This window comes from Prionailurus viverrinus, chromosome B2 (assembly GCF_022837055.1).
Source record: "Prionailurus viverrinus isolate Anna chromosome B2, UM_Priviv_1.0, whole genome shotgun sequence".
NCBI classification, from domain to species: domain Eukaryota; kingdom Metazoa; phylum Chordata; class Mammalia; order Carnivora; family Felidae; genus Prionailurus; species Prionailurus viverrinus.
The window spans coordinates 129,802,846-129,822,711 of NC_062565.1; the positions used below are offsets into that span (position 1 = coordinate 129,802,846).

General features: G+C 39.2%; 1 protein-coding gene across 7 annotated transcripts in view; it reads right to left on the reverse strand.

The window, feature by feature from the left end:
* The window catches only part of ADAT2 (adenosine deaminase tRNA specific 2), a 167,382-nt gene that overhangs the window by 135,064 nt on the left and 12,452 nt on the right, over positions 1-19,866 (reverse strand). For 4 of the 7 annotated variants that reach the window (XR_007152326.1, XR_007152324.1, XR_007152325.1 and 1 more), the window contains exons 2-5: positions 13,308-13,412; positions 10,171-10,321; positions 8,580-8,686; positions 3,802-3,874 (exon numbers count right to left, since the gene is read on the reverse strand). Coding sequence is in view for 2 of the 7 variants with exons in the window: in XM_047859704.1 (XP_047715660.1) it covers positions 3,802-3,874; positions 8,580-8,686; positions 10,171-10,321; positions 13,308-13,412 (436 nt within the window). In the remaining 5 variants the exon portion in view is untranslated. Of the gene's footprint in view, positions 1-2,029; positions 3,670-3,801; positions 3,875-6,835; positions 6,913-8,579; positions 8,687-10,170; positions 10,322-13,307; positions 13,413-19,866 lie in introns of those variants that run through there. The other 3 variants (XM_047859705.1, XR_007152327.1, XR_007152328.1) reach the window with 3 other exon arrangements.

Here is a 19,866-nt window from a genome sequence, read left to right on the forward strand (position 1 = left end):
TATCCAAGGGATACAGGTATGCTGTTCTGAAGAGGCACATACACCCCAATGTTTATAGCAGTGCTATCAACAATAGTCAAAGTATGGAAAGGGCCCAAATGTCTATCAACAGATGAATGGATAAATAAGATGTGTTATATACACATACACACATACATACAATGGAGTATTACTCAGCAATCAGAAAGAATGAAATCTTGCCATTTGCAACAACATGGATGGAACTAGAAGGCATTATGCTAAGCGAAATTAGAGAAAGACAAGTATCGTATAACTTCACTCATATGTGGAATTTAAGATACAAAACAGATGAACATAAGGGAAGAGAAGCAAAAATAATATAAAAACAGGGAGGGGGACAAAACATAAGAGACTTTTAAGTATAGAGAACAAACTGAGGGTTACTGGAGGGGTTGTGGGTGGGGGGCTGGGCTAAATGGTTAAGGGACATTAAGGAAGACACTGGTTGGGATGAGCACTGAGTGTTAGACATAAGGGATGAATCACTGGAATCTACTCCTGAAAGCATTATTGCACTATATGCTAACTAACTTGGATGTAAATTAAAAAAAAAAAAGCATTGTATTAATGTTAAATATGCTGAAGCCAATAACTATACTATGATTATATAAGAGAATATCCTATGCTTAGGAAATACAGAAACATTTCAGGGCAAAGGGTCATGATGTGTGATGTAACTTTCTACCAAATGGCTCAGAAGAACAATTATATAGATTCATACATACATATAGATAGATAGATAAATAGATTGGGAAAGAGTGAGAATAAATACAGCCAATGATAAAGCTAAAGGTATAAATTGTTAAATTATTAGTTGGTAAGTTTGAGATTATTTGCAAATAGAAAACTTAAAGAAAAATTAACAGTTCTTGCCTACGCCTAAGTTGGCATTCTTGGCTATCTGTTTTCCCTCCATAATATTCCAAATGCAACACAGGAAGAGATGCTTGTGCCAAGTAACAAGAAAGTGGAAAGATATTTTAACATAATTTTTTATCAGTGATTGAAGCTTGCCAAAGCATTACACACCATCCGTTCTCCGCCGAGTCCATTGCAAAGACCAGCAAACACTGGCTACTCTAGCAACTTAGATGCAATCATTTCCTACTAATTCCTCCAAACAGGGCCTTGGTTCTAAAACCTTCTCATATCCTACAACTTCCAGAATCATCCCATGCACAGAACAAGTCTCTCAGCTAGTCTTTTAGACAGGCACTAATGTCAATCAATTGGATTCAATCTTTTGAACTGGACCATCCCAATATTTTAAGCCATGTCTAAGTAGCTGGAGATGTGGAACTCAGGAGGCAGCATTACATCATCATATATCCACAACTCTCCACCAGTTTGAAACTACCATCAGAATCCCATAGTCTCAATGTCCATGACCTCACAATGTTCCTATATCAGCACTGGAGGTGCTGACCTCCAACCCGCAATGTGCCATCTAAAATGATTGCTTCCCAAAAAGCACTAGAGGGAACAATGCCTAAGACCAAAAACATAGGAAAGATTTTTCTATAAGGCCATCACTGGAGACAGAATCAAAAAGGTTATAACCAAAATTAAAATTTCCAGCCATGCTTAGGAATTAGGAAATAACCATTCTCCAAAACACAGTAGAGACAAAATATACATATATTGGTGAGTCTTTTCTATTCTTCCTGGTCCCATTTTATTACTTTCTTGGGACTTTTAGTATTAACTATCTGTAAGTTAAGATACCCATATACTAGTTTTAGATTTGACTTTTTATCCTAGATATTCCCCTTATTATTCATTTTTCTCCAAATTTCAATCAATAAAGTTATTTAACAAATATTTACCCAGAACCTACTTGATAGCCAGACTTACTGGTACTTACTGGTACCAGAGGAAAGATTCCAGGTTTTTTGTCTACAAATAATCCCTGAGAAAACGATGATATGAAGACAGTAAGTGCAATCAAGTCTGCTTGCAGAAAAGCATAAGAAGCCAGAAATGAATCATGACCAACTGCAAAAAGGAATCAACTAGTCAAAGCACTAAAGTTTAATGAGAAGATAATTTTTAAAGTAGGTGAGATTGAAGAGAAGTTACATGTAACATTATTATAAATTTAAAAATCATGCATATTCTTCTCCATCAAATTTCTCAAATGCAGTTAAAAACACACACGTACAAAACCAAGCAATTATAAATCTTCTGAAGCATGTAACTGTGATTAGCTGCTACTCTCAGCAATATAAAAATACTTTCACCACAATTACATTCCAGCCTGTAATGTAATTCAAAACAAACAAGTCAGACATCACTCAAATGGCAGAACCAACAAATACAGATGCTTTGCATCAAGGAAATGAATCCACTGAAGAAATGCAACAGGAGCCTGGAGCTGGGCTTCTGGTGGAACAGTGAGGCCCCCTTCTGGGCAGACGCAGAGCACCCCAGTGTGGTTCTACAGAGCTGTTTTTCCATGGGCGCCAACCCTTAGTGCAGTCAGAAAGTATTGAGTGTCTGGGACTTCCGGCTGGGGAGACCCTTCCCAGGGTTGTGTGCCCATTTTTCACTTTTAGGTTTTAAATTCTAAGTCTGGACTTTTATAAAAAGAAATAACAATTTGATTTCAGAGTAAATAAAGCCATTCTATTTAATCATGCAACCAGCAGTCCCAACACCAAATGGCACACCCATCCCCTGTTCTCTTCTTGTTGCCATGACCCTTAAGACCCTCTAACGTACTGTATAATCTATCAGGCGTATTATCTGTCTCCCCCTGCTAGAATATCAGCTCCATGAGGGCAGGATTCATCGTTTTGCTCACTGATTTGATGAACAAATGGAGCTTGGCATAGTGTAGCTGTTTGCTAATAAAGAAGGAATTGTCTCATTTCTGCTTTTATCTTTTAAGAAAATATTCATCTTCATCTTCAAAGAAGGCGTAAGTAAGGTTTTATTATAGCAATATGCTATAATTTAAAAATGACACGTACTTGTTTTTAAAAGTATGCATTTTCTCGAACTGCTTTATAAAAGCAAAAAGAAATCAGTTCTGAGGCACACACAATCATAATCTATATGTATACAATTCATAGACAAATTCCAAGAAAGTCACGGGCCCTCATCGCCTCTTGGCCTTTTGGCTAAGATCAAGTGTAGAAAGTCACGGGCCCTCAACATCCTGGGAGGACACAGTAGCTGCAAAGAATGAAGGACCCGATTCTGAAAAGCCAGGCCGAAAGCAGGTGTCCACAGTGTGGCACACTCCAGTCCGGACACATGCCAGGTAACTGGGTCTGGATACACATTCACTGAAACTCAGGACTTTCCTGGCCCAGGCACAATGATTTTGGCAGGAAGAGCATGCACTGCTTACTAATTTCTAAAATTTCAATCTTTATTTTTATCCCCTTCTTACAATGTTCTTTAAGCTTATGGAAAAGCTAACCATTGTCTACAACTGTCAGACTTTTAAAAAGTGCTAATTTGTTCCCTGAACACAGCAAATGATGGGAGATAATTCTCCCAGGGGTTGAGGGCACATATGAACATATGATTCAATGATGTCAACAACTTTCAGTCCAAGAATGTCGTCAAGGGGCATCAGCCTTCCCTCAGAACAAGTTCAAGGTTTCGGACATTCCTTTTTCCGAACTTTTGATTTTGGTGCTGTGAAAAGAATAGCAAAAAAAAAAAAAAAAAAAGGAGAGAGAAAATGAAGAGGAGGGCCCATGTCAGACTCTGTTCACACAGCTTTGTCTTAAGTGAGGTTACATCATGTACAGCAAAGGGAAAACTGACCATTTGGATTTTCCTGTTTGTAGAAGGTCTTCAACATTTCCACTGCTTCCTCGGCCCGATATCCAGGAATGCACTGTTGAAATGAGAAGATTGAGGATGAATATCGCCCAATGAAACTGTGGCCTGCATCCCATACAAACAGCAATTGGGGGACAGCAGTGATGCAGGTAAGGAAGTACATTTCCAAGAGAATCGAGTACAGACTCAAACCGCGCTCCAGTCAACTATTATTTCTCAATCAACTACTATTGAAGTTACCAGCTATGTGATCTTGGGTACTGTGCCTCAGCTGCCTCATGCGTACAGTGTAGGTAATTACAGCACTTACCTCAGAAGGGTTTCATGAAGAGTAAATAAGATTACATAAAATAACACCTGTTAAATACCTGACACATCATAAGAATTTAAGCATCTGCTATGTTTTTCGACCCTTATTCACTGTTGGCCCATTAAGCGTTTGATGCTATAGAGCTACAGTTGGTAGTCCGCAGCTAAAAATGATCAACTAAGTATGATTTTTATATTTTTAAAGGGTTGTAAAAAAGAAGAAGAGGAAGAAGGAGGAGGAGGAGGAGGAGGAGGAGGAGATGTGACACAGACGTGAGTGGCTCACAAAGGCTAACATATTTACTATTAGGCTCTTTACAGAAAAAAAAAAGTGTCGATCTTTACTGTAGTGGATGTTTTCAAAAGGATTTAACTGGATCTATCTTTGGTATCTAACTAGAGAGAAAAGATCGATTAAGTGAAAGAATAAGAAATTACGATAATGGTAAGGAGTGAAATTATGTATAAAACACTACATGAGGATGAAACTTGAACTTGCCTTAAAGACAGCAATTATTTAAAGAGGCTGAACACAGCATTTCAGGGAAAGAGTAATAATGAGCTTGGGTTGTGGGAGGAATCCAACTAATGGGGGGTAGGGGGCCTATAGGTAAAGAAATTCAAGAGAGAAAATGAGGTCAAAATATACAGGGCTTTGAAGGTGTGTTACCCGAGTTTGAACTCGATATGCTGCATCCTTCTAAGATGCACGAAATGAAAAAATGAACAGAGACTCCATGGAGGCATACCCAGAAGCAGCCACTGGAGGGGAAGCAGCTAGTGAGTGCCAGCCCAAGGGCCTGGCGAGCATGGTCTGCTGCTCAGAATGAACCTCCTTTTCCCTTCTGCCTTCAGTCAGCTCTTACCTGGACCTATGAAGCCTGAATAAACCTTCCCCATCAGAAGAAAACCTTTACGAGTTTAATGTTTTTAGATTGCACATATAAGAAGGATCGTCAGGGGCACCTGGGTTAAGCGTCCAACTCTTGACTTTGTCTCAGGTCATGATCTCATGGTTTGTGAATTCAAGCCCTTCGTTGGGCTCTGTGCAGACAATATAGAGCCTGTGTGGGATTCCCTCTCTCCCTCTCTCTCTGCCCCTCCTACTTGTACACACACACCCTCTCTCTCTCAAAATAAATAAATAAACTTAAAAAAAAAAAAAAGATCATATAGTATTTGTCTTTCTCTGTTTGATTTCTTTCACTTGGCATAATGCCCTCAAGGTCCATTCATGTTGTCCTAAATGGCAGGATTTCCTTCTTTTTTTACGGCTGAATAATATTCTATTGCATATGTATTAAAATATACATATTACATATTTATTATATATTATATATGTGCGTGTATACACATACACACACACACACACACACACACATATATATACAGAGAGAGAGAGAGAGAGAGAGAGAGAACATTCTAATTATAGAAGCAAAGAGTAGAATGGTAGTTGCCAGGGGTGGAGGGGTGGGGGTTGTGGAGAATGAAGAGACAGTGCAAAGGGTACAAACTTTCAACTATAAGGTAAGTTCTATAAGGTGAGGATCTAAGGAACAGCACAGTGACTATAGTTACCAACACTGTATTGTGCACTTAAAAGCTGTGAAGAGAATAGAGCTTAAATGTTCTGACCATAACAACAAAATGGTAATTATGTGAGGTGAATGGTGTGTTAACTAACTTTATTGTGGTAAACATTTCACAATCTATATGTCTAACAAATCATCTCACTGTACACCTTAAACTTTACACAATGTTATATGTCAATTACATCTCAGTAAAGCTGGGGGGAAAAATATCCCAATAACCTTCCTTTGACCCTGCCCCTCAAGCAAGCTACTACCCTGCTACTACCCTGCTGCTCCCTGAGACTGACTACCCTGCTGCTCCCACAGACTCCTGGCCGTCACTTGTGTGGCTCTTATTTCCTCTTCAATCTCATCCATGCTGGCTTGTGCTCCCAGATCTCCCAAGGGCCCCTACTGACCAAAACACTGGTTTCCTTTCCATTGTCCTCAACTCTCTGCAATGGTGGAGACTACTGACCATTCTCGCTTCATTTTAGAGCTCTCTCCTCCTTTGGCTTCTCTGTTCTCACAACCTTCTCAGACCATTCTAACCATGGTGGGTCAGTCCCATTCTCCTCACGCTACACTGTTTGTGCTCCTCAGAGCTCCCACCTCTCCTCATGTTCTCATGAGCACCAAACAAGCACAAAGCACTCTCCCCTCCTGTGAGGTCAAAGCAGTGGTCCTCCACCTTGGCTGCTCAGTGGAATCGACTGGGAACTCTCTTAAGAAAATACTAATATTCCACCTCCTCCACCCTCTCACCTTATACAGTTGGTCTGGGGCAGGGACCTCCCACAGGCACACTTAAAAAGCTCTACAATATGCAGTCTGGGATGAGACTCACTGAGTTACAGATGGAGAAGGAAATTGCATCACTCTAAGATACCAAGACAATATTTTCAACTATTCATTATAGCAATAAATTGTGACTTTAATAAAAAGCACACATTCTTATTAAAATAAACTTTTAAAAATGGAGCAGGTACGTATTATAAACAATCACTATCTTCTCTGAAAAGAATAGTTCTGTAGGTCTCCTCTATGAGCTTAATTCAGCTTATAATATAGCATTAAAGGATCAATGATTCTGCAATACAAAAACAGTATCCCACCTCCCACACCTGCCCCCCTACCTGAACCAACCAAATAAAGGAAGAAAACACAGGATCCAGAAGCCTAGGGTGTCGATGTTTCTTTAGAATTTCAAACACTTAAAAACAAAAACAACATAATTTGGCATCAGACCTGGAGATAGGGCTTCAAATACTGGTCATTCCTTTCACTGGGACCAATTAGTCCAAGTACACACACTATGATCTTATTCTTTGGTTCAGAGAGATCAACTCTGTGCAGAGACGTGTAAGAGAGGACTGTTTGGGCACTCAGCGTCACTGACGTGTTGGAGAGAAATTTTCTACCTATGTCTGATATCCAAGGGCTCATCCTTGTTCTGCCCAGGAGCTTTGAGAAATTCTTTAGATCTTTTTCATAAATGAAGTACAGGGTCAGCAATTTACTTGCAAAGAGTTATGTAAATAAAATCTGAGCTACTAACAGAAGCGATTGGGAAAATTCAAATCACTTTGCACATTATTTTTTATTTTATTTATTTATTTGAGAGAGAGAGAGAGAGAGAGAGAGGATGCAAGTGAGCGAGGGCAGAGAGAGAGAGAGAAGCTGTGCTCATGCTCACCCGAAGTGGGGCCTGTGCTCCCCCAAAGCAGGGCACAAGCTCCCCCGAAGTGGGACTCGAGCTCACCCCATGCGGAGCTTGAACTCACGGGCCATGAGGTCATGACCTGAGCCGAAACTGAGCCACCCAGGCACCCTGAAGATTTTTTTAACGGTCAAGCTGATAGTATTATTTATTCTCTGTTGTTCAATTATAATTTATTTTCCGATGTGATGTTAAAAGTTATCTATTCTCAAATATACAGAAGTCGTTAGGAAAGCTAATGTTCAGCTGGAAAAACTCAAAATAGAATGTTTTCCAAAACTTGTTCTCACTGGGATTCAGCCAAATTTAGCCCTTCACAGGTACTTGGTATTCTCCTAAGAATATCTGAGGTCTTGTAAGAATATCTGAGGTCTTTGAAGTTAACTGCCCACCATGTCAAGCCTTTGTTAAATACTTTTCATTTTAAAACATAATACTTCAGGATTAACTTTGGAGAAAAAAAAAAAAATCACACCGGTTTATGAAAAACGATATGTATCTACAGGCCAAACTCGGAAATACAAATTCCCACTGCTCATAGCCTTAAACATAAAAACTTGGGGAGAGGTGGCAAGATTAAAGGGAAAGTAGAATTTTTAAGGGAAAACAAAAACAATGTGGATCCTAGGGCCTGGGGGAAATTTCAGTACTGAAAAGGCAGGGGGAACAAATAATGAAAACACAGGTATTAATTGCTACACACCAAAAATAGTACATAGTGATAAAGCAAAATGATTGGTAAGTGCAAAAATATTGTGTGTGCACTGTAAATAGCATGTACTGTTACTGACAGAGTCCAAGCTTCTCCTAAACTCGGTACAGCACAGAGCTGGGGACACGCACTGAGTGAAAATGCCAACAGTGACCACGTCTCCAAACATCCCTGAAGGTGTTGGTAAAGACTGTCAGGAGAGACACCCTGGAAGGTTGGGGACTTTCCTTCTGGAAAGGTTCTGTTAATTAAGAGAGCCAAGCACTTACCTGGAAATGATTACCTGTCATCTTATACTGAGGCATAAATGAACTTGACTAGTGGTCCCAGAGTCTGCCTGGTCCTAGCATGGCTCTTTGGTATACTGACCACACTTGAACAATTCCCAAGCCCTTACAGAAATCAAAGGAATGAGAAAGAAAGAGGAAACATTAGCAGGTCATATTACCTGAAATGGTCTCCCAGTATTTGGTAAATCAGCAGAGGCAATATTTAGAACAGAGCCACAACCACCAAATCGTTCGTTCTGACAGCCGTATACCACCAGCGGAATTTATGGGAAAGAATTAAGGTCCCGAAGCCAATGTGCAGTTCAAGTGTGTACAGTGACAAGACCAGGGTAGGTTTATACCAGCCAGCCGGGAGAGGGAAGTTCAGGCTACTTTTAAGAAGTCAAGCGTAGGCTTAGTCTTAAAAATCAGACAATCCAGTTACACAAAAGAAAGAGGTCTAAAGGATTTAGAAACTAACATCTCACAACTGCAAATAATAAAAACCGAATACATGGTTACTAAATATTCAGTTTGGTATTCTCTCTAGTCTTTCCTAACCTACTTTCTGTGAATCATTAGGGAACTGGAGCCAGAAAGGAAGTAGGAATTTAATCCAGGGATTTGCACCTTTTAAAAATAGGATTGTTGGTGGCACCTGGGTGGCTCAGTCAGTTGAGCATCCGACTTCGGCTCAGGTCATGATCTCACACTCCGTGCGTTCCGGCCCCACATCAGGCTCTGTGCTGACAGCTCGGAGCCTGGAGCCTGCTTCGGATTCTGTGTCTCCCTCTCTCTCTGCCCCTCCCCCACTCATGCTCTGCTCTCTCTGTCTCTCAAAAATTAATAAGTGTTAAAAATTTTTTTAAATAATAAAAATAAATAAATACATAAAAATGGGATTGTTCCCTATTCTTTCCCCAAATAAAATGCAACACGTGCCCCAATATAAAACGGACTAAGGCTGAGCCGTGCCATAAGGCAGCTTGGGGAGAGGGGCTAAGTAAGGGGACTCTAGTAAGCGGGGGCTAAGTAAGTAAGGGGACTCTAACTCCCCTTTTACAAAGTAAAGACTGTACATACATGTTATCATACTCAAAACCCTCTGTTATTTTTAAAGTGATGAATTTTTTCACACATACATAGCAAAATAAGTACATAAAAATGTGCATGTATGAAATTAAGTTTTTGAACTAGCAAATAATTTTTTAAAGATCTTAGAGACAAACTTGCTACACTCAGTATTTGTGTTGCTTACTATGAAAGACACAATTCAAAGAGTTTTTCATTCCCCATTTATTTATAATTATAGTATCATAAGTGATGTGTTTTTTTACCTGGTATTTGACTTAATACGTTTCATACATTGTAACAGGTACTCATGGCAAAAATAAACAAAAACATATAAGCAGAAAGAAAAAATTTAAATCACCTATAATCTATTATCCAAAGGTGCATATTCTTCAGATCTTTCTCTGCACACACTTTTATAATCTACTTTAATTTGTGATTTATCCTCCCACAGCAGTTTGTTAGCTCTTAGTTTCTTTCTCTAGTTCATTTGGTTAACAGTTTTACGTCTATTGACATAAAATGAAGTAATTTTGTTATTTAAAAATCTTCCCTAAATATTTTTTGGCCAAGGGGCACAATATTTTATAACTTGTTTCTTAAGTCTGCTTTCACATATTAGAAAGCAGGTTATGTGTCTGGCCATTTTCAAGTTTATAGGAAGGGCCCAAGACAGGAACTCACAAAGTCAAAGGATACTCATCAGGCGGAGAGCAGCTGCACACATAATACACGGCTCCACAGTGACATACAGCACGGTGTGTTCAAATACTTCAGAAGGACTCTTGCCACTTTGGTGGCACCAGTCCAGGGCCTGATCGATGGCCACCATTTCTGCATGTCGAGTAGCCTGGAAAAAGAGAGGTGCTTGCATCAACACATAACTGTGTTTTACAAACACTCAAAAATAAGTACCCACAATGGGCCTAATGTTTCTGCCAATATTTTAATGAGTAAGGGTTTCAGGGACACTCTTAGCAGTTGACAATGTATTCCCCGGTTCAAGTACCATAGCTTCACCAACGCAAGACAGCGAATCTGAGATGCCATGTGATTTATGCTATATTTCTATTTAAGTACCTAAAAACTTCAGGGGATGCTCTTTCAATTAAATGCCGCGGAGAATAGAAGTCTCAAAACAAAACAAAACAAAAAAAGAGTCCAGGGTTTGTGAATACTCCAGGGGAAGCCTGAAGTCTTCACAAGCACGTGCTCCAATTTCAGATATTTTCAAGGCCATCCCTCACCTAACTCTAAGCGAATCCATATTTAGTTTACTGGAATGTCATCACTTCTTTTTTCTTTGGGATGAGATTTAATATTCTGGCAGACTCTAGAGAAAACCAGAGATTTGGTATGAGTCTTGGATACCTCATGGGTGGTAGGAGAATGCAGGGGAAATCACACAGCATTTGGAAATACCCATACTTAACTCTGAATCCTGACTGTGGCCTCACTCATTATGTGGCCTTGGGCAAGTTACATAACTTCTCTAAGCCTTGGGTCCACCATGTGTAAAACAACGTATGCTGGCATGTAAACCTCATAAAACACTGAATTACATGAAGCAGATGTTGCACGGTATATATGTACTATGTTATGCAGTAATTATTAATAACATTCAAGATGATCACACTTGTCAATAAACTTACGCTGATTGCTAAGAACAAGTCATTGTGCTAAATCCTATGTGAGGTTAAAGAGTCTGTCCTCAACAAGTATAAAATCTGGTGAGGCAAACAGTTGCTAACCTGTGACACAGAGTAGGGTGTGGAAAATGGTGGCACAGTGGCCCAAGGTGCCGTGGAAGCTGGAGGCAAGTGGAAGCTATGCTGGTCCAGAATTATGAACTCAGAGTGTAAGGTATTTTAGAGAACTGGTTCCCAAACCTGCCTGCATACCAGACCTAACTGGGGAGCTTAAAAAGTTTCCCCAACTCCAGTGTTTTTTCAAAAATCAAATTCAGGGGTGCCTGGGTGGCTCAATTGGTTGAGTGCCTGACTTCGGCTCAGGTCGTGATCTCACGGTTTGTGAGTTCGAGCTCCGCATCGGGCTCTGTGCTGACAGCTCAGAGCCTGGAGCCTGCTTCGGATTCTGTGTCTCCCTCTCTCTCTGCCCCTCCCCAACTCATGCTCTCTCTCTCTCTCTCTCTCTCTGTCAAAAATAAACATTAAAAAAAAATTTTTTTTAATCAAGTTCAGAATTACTGAATCAAGTCTCCCCAGAATTCTCTGTAAGCAACCGTTAAACTGAATCACTGCAATCAACCTCTCTGTTAGTGTGCAGAGCCAGAAGCTAAGTCAGGACAAGTAGAAAACACACCGCTGTAAGAGGTGATGGCAGTGAAAGGTGTGGTGGTAGTATCAGAGCCAAAAGTAGGACTCGGGTCTCCTCATTGGGGGTCAAGAGTTTTTCTATGCTGCTTTATAGGGTAATCTTCTGTAGGACACCGAATACCAAGATAAATGCAGGCTAATTTCAAGATACGGAAGAAACCCAGGTCATCGGAGGGATAGATGGATGATGTTAGGGCATTCAAAGTTCTCATGTAAAGATACCATACTGAACCACAAAATGTAATTAGAGAGATAGGACAATCATTTAAAATACAGAATTCTACTCCCAGACAAGTATCTGTATATTCACTAATTGCTATATTATGCTTATTACTTCTCGCACAAATGTTTTGATAGCCATATAATAATTGCTTTGATGAATCTGGGTTCCTAGTTTGCATGTGCTCTTTTTTGTTTTATTTTTTTTTTATAGATATGATGGATAAACTTTAAATTTCCCACAGCACCATTACCAACATCAGCTTGTTCTCTAACTCCCAAGATCAAATAATAAGATCAAAGTCTGTGTGAGTGATGTTATGGTTATAACCTGTCCATGAGTCCAGCTAGTACTTCTTGTCGTCATAAAATTATGACAGGGGCACCTGGGTGGCTCAGTCGGTTAAGCGTCCAACTTCAGCTCAGGTCATGATCTCACAGTCCATGAGTTCGAGCCCCGCATCAGGCTCTGTGCTGACAGCTCAGAGCCTGGAGCCTGCTTCAGATTCTGTGTCTCCCTCTCTCTCTGCCCCTCCCCTGCTCAGGCTCTGTCTCTCTCTGTCTCAAAAATAAATAAAAACATTTAAAATTTTTTTTTTGTTTTAATCATAAAATTATGACACACTGTTGTGATATCAAGAAGTATTGACTCAATTCATGAACTCCTCAACCTAAGCACAATAATATAAAGGCACACAAGCTATTAAAGTGTACATGTAGGTTTAGAGACAGCAGGTGGTAGACTTTATCCCATGAATTCTCTAATACACAGTTTCCTTTATACAGTGCTTTTATACCTCCAAAGATATAAACTGAAGGTGATTGTTTAATTTACCAGGAGGAATACATTATTTCAAGGTACTAAAAAATGTGATATGAGTTAAATTGATATGTTTTGTAAAGTGGAATTTCTATATATTAGATTTGCTTAAGATGGAGATTAGAGTCATTTCTTTAGTATTGACGCTCCAATGTAATAAAACCCCCTCTTGAGTTTCACTCAAGTGTTAAAGTAAAACTCCATGACATAGAAAATTAACTGCAAAGATTCTACTGCTCCATTAAGTTTTTCTGAATTTTCCCAATTTTAAAAAACCAACATGTATTACTTTCATAATCAGAAAAAAAAGGCATTCAAAAAAAGAAATGTTAAGAGAAACTACCCTTCCATTGATACCTACAAGTCTCTACACAGACCCATCTTCTCACCAACTGTGATGAAGTTCAGGGCACTCCTACCTTTACCTGGATGTTTGCAATTATACTATTCAATTGACATACGTTTTTGGTTTGATTAACTTCATTTCGTCCCTTCCCCACAACTTCATTGTTGTAGACCATGAGACAGCCAACGGGAACTTCAGTATTTTCTAGGGCTTCTTTGGCCTAAAAGACAAAGTGGAAAATTTAAGATGTAACGCTCAATGCTTCAAAAGACTATAGGAAAGAAATAGATGCAACGTGAACACACACGTATAAGCACTGAACAAAGAAATACCACAGAGTTCTCCCTCTCCTCAAATTCAGTTCAGTACTTAGTGCCTTTGTTCTCCATTCTTTCCATATTAAAGGAGACTCAAGAACAAACTCTCTTTACAGGTTCTGAGCCCCCTGGTTTTTCCTTCTCATTGGAAGCAGAAGTGAGCAAAAGACTATTATTGACTCTTGTTCTTAAACTGGCAGGGTCTCTGCAACTTTTCAGAGATCATATGTGTGTGTGTGTGTGTGTGTGTGTGTGTGTGTGTGTGTGTACATATATATATATGTTTGCAAAGGGAAAGAATAACGTGTAAATAATAACATCCATTTCTTGTTGAAATTCTACTTGCTTAATTTTGTTTCTCTAAATAGTACAGAAAATATCCTCTTGAGTTCTAATAGCATAAAAGTAACCAGACTGGATGCCTCTCTGTGCTCACAATTTCTGTTTCAACACAAGAAAAGCCTAAGAGTGCTTTGTGTTAAAATGGCACAACCACTTTGGAGAACACTTTGGAAATTTCTTTAAAAAGTAAACATGCATACAGCCTATGAACAAATTCCACTCCTAAGTATTTATTTAAGAGAAGGGAATATATGTCCAAAAAAAAAAAAAAAACCCTTGTAAAAGAATGCTCAGGAGGAGCCAAGATGGCAGGACAGCATGGAAGCTTTCTGTGTGTCTCGCATCCATGAAATACAACCAGATCAACACTGAACCATCCTACACACCTAGAAAACTGATTGGAGGATTAACACAGCAATCTGCACAACCTGAACCACAGAATTCAGCAGGTACGCGGCGTAGAGAGCTGAACTTGGGGAGCAAGAAAACCTGAAAGGTAGGGAACTGCTTTTGTGGGCAGAGAGAGGACGGAGACAGGGGAGGGGGGGTAGAATATGGGAAAATCACCCTTCCCCAAAAGCAGCTGGAGAGAAAGTGGAAAACTGGAAACAGCCGCAGGGACTAAACTAAAAAGGGAGAAAGGAGAAAGGAGAAAGGAGAGGGTTTAAATTCCATTAAGACTGTAAACAAGGGGAGCGCAAAGGCTGCAACTCCGCAGCTCCATACATGGCGGTGCTCTGGTGGGAAGGGCGAATCCCCAGGAACAGAGTGGGGTCCGGGCCACACGGGGAAAAGGAGTTCCACTGCTGGAAGGACATTTGGTAGAGACTGTTGAAGCCACCTGGTCCCAGAAGACCCCAGAAGGTGGCCACATTCACTGGTGCTGGGGCAAGGTTGTTAAGGGTGAATCCTGGTGCCAGATGTGTGTTGTGATTTTCCATTAATCTCTGAGATGCTGCTGCTACACAGTCTCGCGAACATCTTCTGGGATGGGCTGGCACCTGGCCGCAGTCTCGGGGCACTGGCAACAACAGGGTCCAGTGGGTGTACCTGTGTACAGCCGATATTCGGCCATTGCTCATTCGGCCATTGCTCGGTGAGACCCTCCTGCAGTGGGGCGGAACGGGTCAAAGCCTCAATCCCTCAGAAGTAGGGGGCCAGGGAAAACGGCCGCATCTGAGACAAGGCTTGGGAGAGAGATGCCACCTGGGGCCTGGTCACAGAGAGTGAAGAACTGGGGAGTGGACGAGAGCTGAAGACGGAGGACGGGTGCGCGATTGCTGATCCGGGAGAACAGACTGGGTAGCTGGTGGCGCCATTTTCACTGCCCCCGCACATGCACATATGCACCTACCAGCCTCGCAACAATCCACCCCGGTAGGCTAGCAGCGCCATCTAGTGGAGAGCAGAGCTGTTACACTAAGTCCCACTCAACTGGGCCAACATCACTCTTCAAGAACACAAGTCTCACTGCCTACTTAATTTATGGACTATAAAGAGCTAGATTGGCTTCTAGGGGCAAACGAAGCAATTTTAGTCCTACTTCAATCTGTGAGCAGGTTCATCTATTCAATTTTCTTTCTTTTTTTTTCCTTTTTCTCTTTTACAATTCTTTTCTTTTTCTTGAATACAGAAAGAGAAAAACTTCATTTTTACTTTCAATTTCTATTAAAAATATTTTTATTTAATTTTTATTACTATATTTTTTGCTGTTAGGTAAGTTTTTTCAAATTCTATTTTACTTCCATCACTTTATTTTGGCCTACTACAGTGTATTCACTTTTTCAAATTTTCAAACGACTTTTTTTCTTTTCTTTTTTTATCTTTTTTCTCTTTTTCATTTCTTTTCTTTTTTCTTAAATACAGAAAATGAAAAAATTCATAATTATTTTTAATTTTTATTAAAAATATTTTTCGTTAATTTTTTTCTACTACATTCTTTACTTTTGTGTATATTTTTTCAAATTCTACTTTACCCCCATCATCTCATTTTAGTCTACTTCAGTGTATTTATTTTTTTCAAATTCTCAAACAATTTCCTTCCCCCTCTTTTTTTCTCTAATCTGTCAAACCACTTTCAAACCCCAACCAAAACACACCTAGGATCTAGCATCTCTATTCGATTTTTGCGTGTGTGTGTTTTTAATTTTTAATTTCAATATTTATTTAATTTTAATTTTTTTATTTCAATTTTTCTACCTCATTAATTCCTTTTCTCCCTTCAAAATGACAAAACAAAGGAATTCACCCCCCAAAAAAGAGCACGAAGAAACGACAGCCAGGGATTTAACCAACACAGATACAAGCAAGATGTCTGAATCAGAATCTAGAATCATGATAATAAGAACACTAGCAGGAGTCAAAAATACATTAGAATCCCTTTCTGCAGAGATAAAAGAAGTAAAAAATAGCCAAAATGAAATTAAAAACGCTATAACTGAGCTGCAATCACGGATGGATGCAGCAGCAGCAAGGATGGACGAGGCAGAACAGAGAATCAGCGATATAGAGGACAAACTTATAGAGAATAACGAAGCAGAAAAACAGAGGGAGATTAAGGCAAAAGAGCACAATTTAAGAATTAGAGAAATCAGTAACTCATTAAAAAGGAACAACATCAGAATCATAGGGGTCCCAGAAGAGGAAGAGAGAGAAACAGGGATAGAGGGGTTATGTGAGCAAATGATAGCAGAAAACTTTCCTAACCTGGGGAAAGACACAGATATCAAAATCCAGGAAGCACAGAGGACCCACATTAGGTTCAACAAAAACCGACCATCAACAAGGCATATCATACTCAATTCACAAAATACTCAGGCAAGGAGAGAATCATGAAAGGAGCAAGGGAAAAAAAGTCCCTAACCTACAAGGGAAGACAGATCAGGTTTGCAGCAGACCTATCCACAGAAACTTGGCAGGCCAGAAGGGAGTGGCGGGATATATTCAGTGTGTTCAATCAGAAAAATATGCAGCCAAGAATTCTTTATCCAGCAAGGCTGTCATTCAAAATAGAAGGAAAGATGAAAGGTTTCCCAGACAAACAAAAATTAAAGGAGTTTGTGACCACTAAACCAGCTCTGCAAGAAATTTTAAGGGGGACTTTCTGAGGGGAGAAGAGATGAAAATATAAATAAATAAATAAATAAATAAATAAATAAATAAATAAATACCAAAAGCAACAAAAGATTAGAAAGGACCGGAGAACATGACCAGAAACTCTAATTTCACAAGCATCATAATGGCAATAAATTCATATCTTTCAGTACTCACTCTAAACGACAGTGGACTCAATGCTCCAATCAAAAGACATAGGGTAACAGAATGGATAAGACAACAAGATCCATTTATACACTGCTTCCAAGAGACCCACTTTAGACATAAAGACACCTTCAGATTGAAAATAAGGGGATGGAGAACCATCTATCATGCGAATCGTCAATAAAAGAAAACCAGAGTAGCCATACTTTTATCAGACAATCTAGACTTTAAAAATAAAGACTGTATCAAGGGATGCAGAAGGGCATTATATCATAATCAAGGGATCCATAGACCAAGAAGACCTAACAATTGTAAACATTTATGCGCCAAATGTGGGAGAACCCAAATATACAAATCAATTAATGACAAACATAAAGAAACTCATCAATAGTAATACTATAATAGTAGGAGACTTCAACACCCGACTCACAGCAATGGACAGATCATCTAATCAAAAAATCAACAAGGAAACAATGGCTTTGAATGACACACTGGACCAGATGGACTTAACAGATATATTCACAACATTTCATGCTAAAGCAGCAGAATATACATTCTTCTCCAGTGCACATGGAACGTTCTCCAGAAAAGATCATATCCTGGGACGCAAATCAACCCTAAGTAAGTACAAAAAGATAGAGATCATACCATGCATATTTTCAGACCACAACGCTATGAAACTCAAAATCAACCACAAGAAAAAATTTGGAAAGGTAACAAATTCTTGGAGACTGAAGAACATTCTACTAAAGAATGAATGGGCTAACCAAGCAGTTAAAGAGGAAATTAAAACGTATAAGGAAGTCAATGAAAATGATAACACCACAACCCAAAACCTCTGGGACATAGCAAAGGCGGTCATAAGAGGAAAGTATATAGCAATCCAGGTTTTCCTAAAGAAGGAAGAAAGGTCTCAGATACACAACCTAACCTTACACCTTAAAGAGCTGGAAAAAGAACAGCAAATAAAACCCCAAAACAGCAGAAGACAGGAAATAATAAAGATTAGAGCAGAAATTAATGCTATCGAAACCAAAAAAAAAAAAAAAAAAAAAAAGAAACCAGTAGAACAGATCAATGAAACCAGAAGCTGGTTCTTTGAAAGAATTAACAAAATTGATAAACCACTAGCCAGTTTGATCAAAAAGAAAAAGGAAAGGACCCAAATAAATAAAATCAAGAATGAAAGAGGAGCGATCACAACCAACACAACAGAAATAAAAACAATAATAAGAGAATATTAAGACCTATTATATACCAATAAAATGGTAATCTGGAAGAAATGGACAAATTCCTAGAAACATATACACTACCAAAACTGAAACAGGAAGATATAGAAAATTTGAACAGACCCATAACCAGTAAGGAAACCAAATGAGTAATCTGCCAAAAAACAAGAGTCCAGGGCCAGATGGCTTTCCAGGGGAATTCTACCAAACATGTAAGGAAGAGTTCACACCTATTCTCTTGAAACTGTTCCAAAAAACAGAAGTGGAAGGAAAACTTCCAAACTCTTTCTATGAAGCCAGCATTACCTTGATTCCAAAACCAGACAGAGACCCCACTAAAAAGGAGAACTATAGACCAATTTCCCTGATGAACATGGATGCAAATATCCTCAACAAGATATTAGCCAACCGGATCCAACAATACATTAAAAAAATTATTCACCATGACCAAGTGGGATTTATACCTGGGATGCAGTGCTGGTTCAATATCTGCAAAACAATTAACGCGATTCATCACATCAATAAAAGAAAGGACAAGAACCATATGATCCTCTCAATAGATGCAGAGAAAGCATTTGACAAAATACAGCATCCTTTTTTGATAAAAACTCCCAAGAAAGTAGGGATAGAAGGATCATACCTCGAGATCATAAAAGCCATATGTGAACAACCCAACGCTAATATCATCCTCAATGGGGAAAAACTGAGAGCTTTCCCCCTAAGGTCAGGAACAAGACAGGGATGTCCACTCTCGCCACTATTATTCAACATAGTATTGGAAGTCTTAGCCTCTGCAATCAGACAACTCAAAGAAATAAAAGGCATCCAAATCAGCCAGGAGGAGGTCAAACCTTCACTCTTCGCAGATGACACAATACTCTATATGGAAAACCCAAAAGATTCCACAAAAAAACTGCTAGAACCGATCCATGAATTCACCAAAGTTGCAGGATATAAAATCAACACACAGAAATCGGTTGCATTCCTATACACCAACAATGAAGCGACAGAAAGAGAAATCAAGGAATCGATCCCATTTACAGTTGCACAAAAAAACCATAAAATACCTAGGAATAAACCTAACCAAAGAGGTGAAAAATCTATACACTGAAAACTACAGAAAGTTTATGAAAGAAATTGAAGAAGATACAAAAAAAATGGAAAAACATTTCATGCTCATGGATTGGAAGAACAAATATTGTTAAAATGTTGATACTACCCAAAGCAATCTACATATTCAACGCAATCCCTATCAAAGTAACACCAGCATTCTTCACAGAGCTAGAACAAACAATCCTAAATTTGTATGGAACCAGAAAAGACCCTGAATAGCCAAAGCAATCCTGAAAAAGAAAACCAAAGCAGGAGACATCACACTCCCGGACTCCAAGCTGTATTAAAAGGATGTAATCATCAAGACAGTTGTGTACTGGCACAAAAACAGACACTCAGATCAATGGAACAGAACAGAGAACCCGGAAATGGACCCACGAATATATGGCCAACTAATCTTTGACAAAGCAGGAAA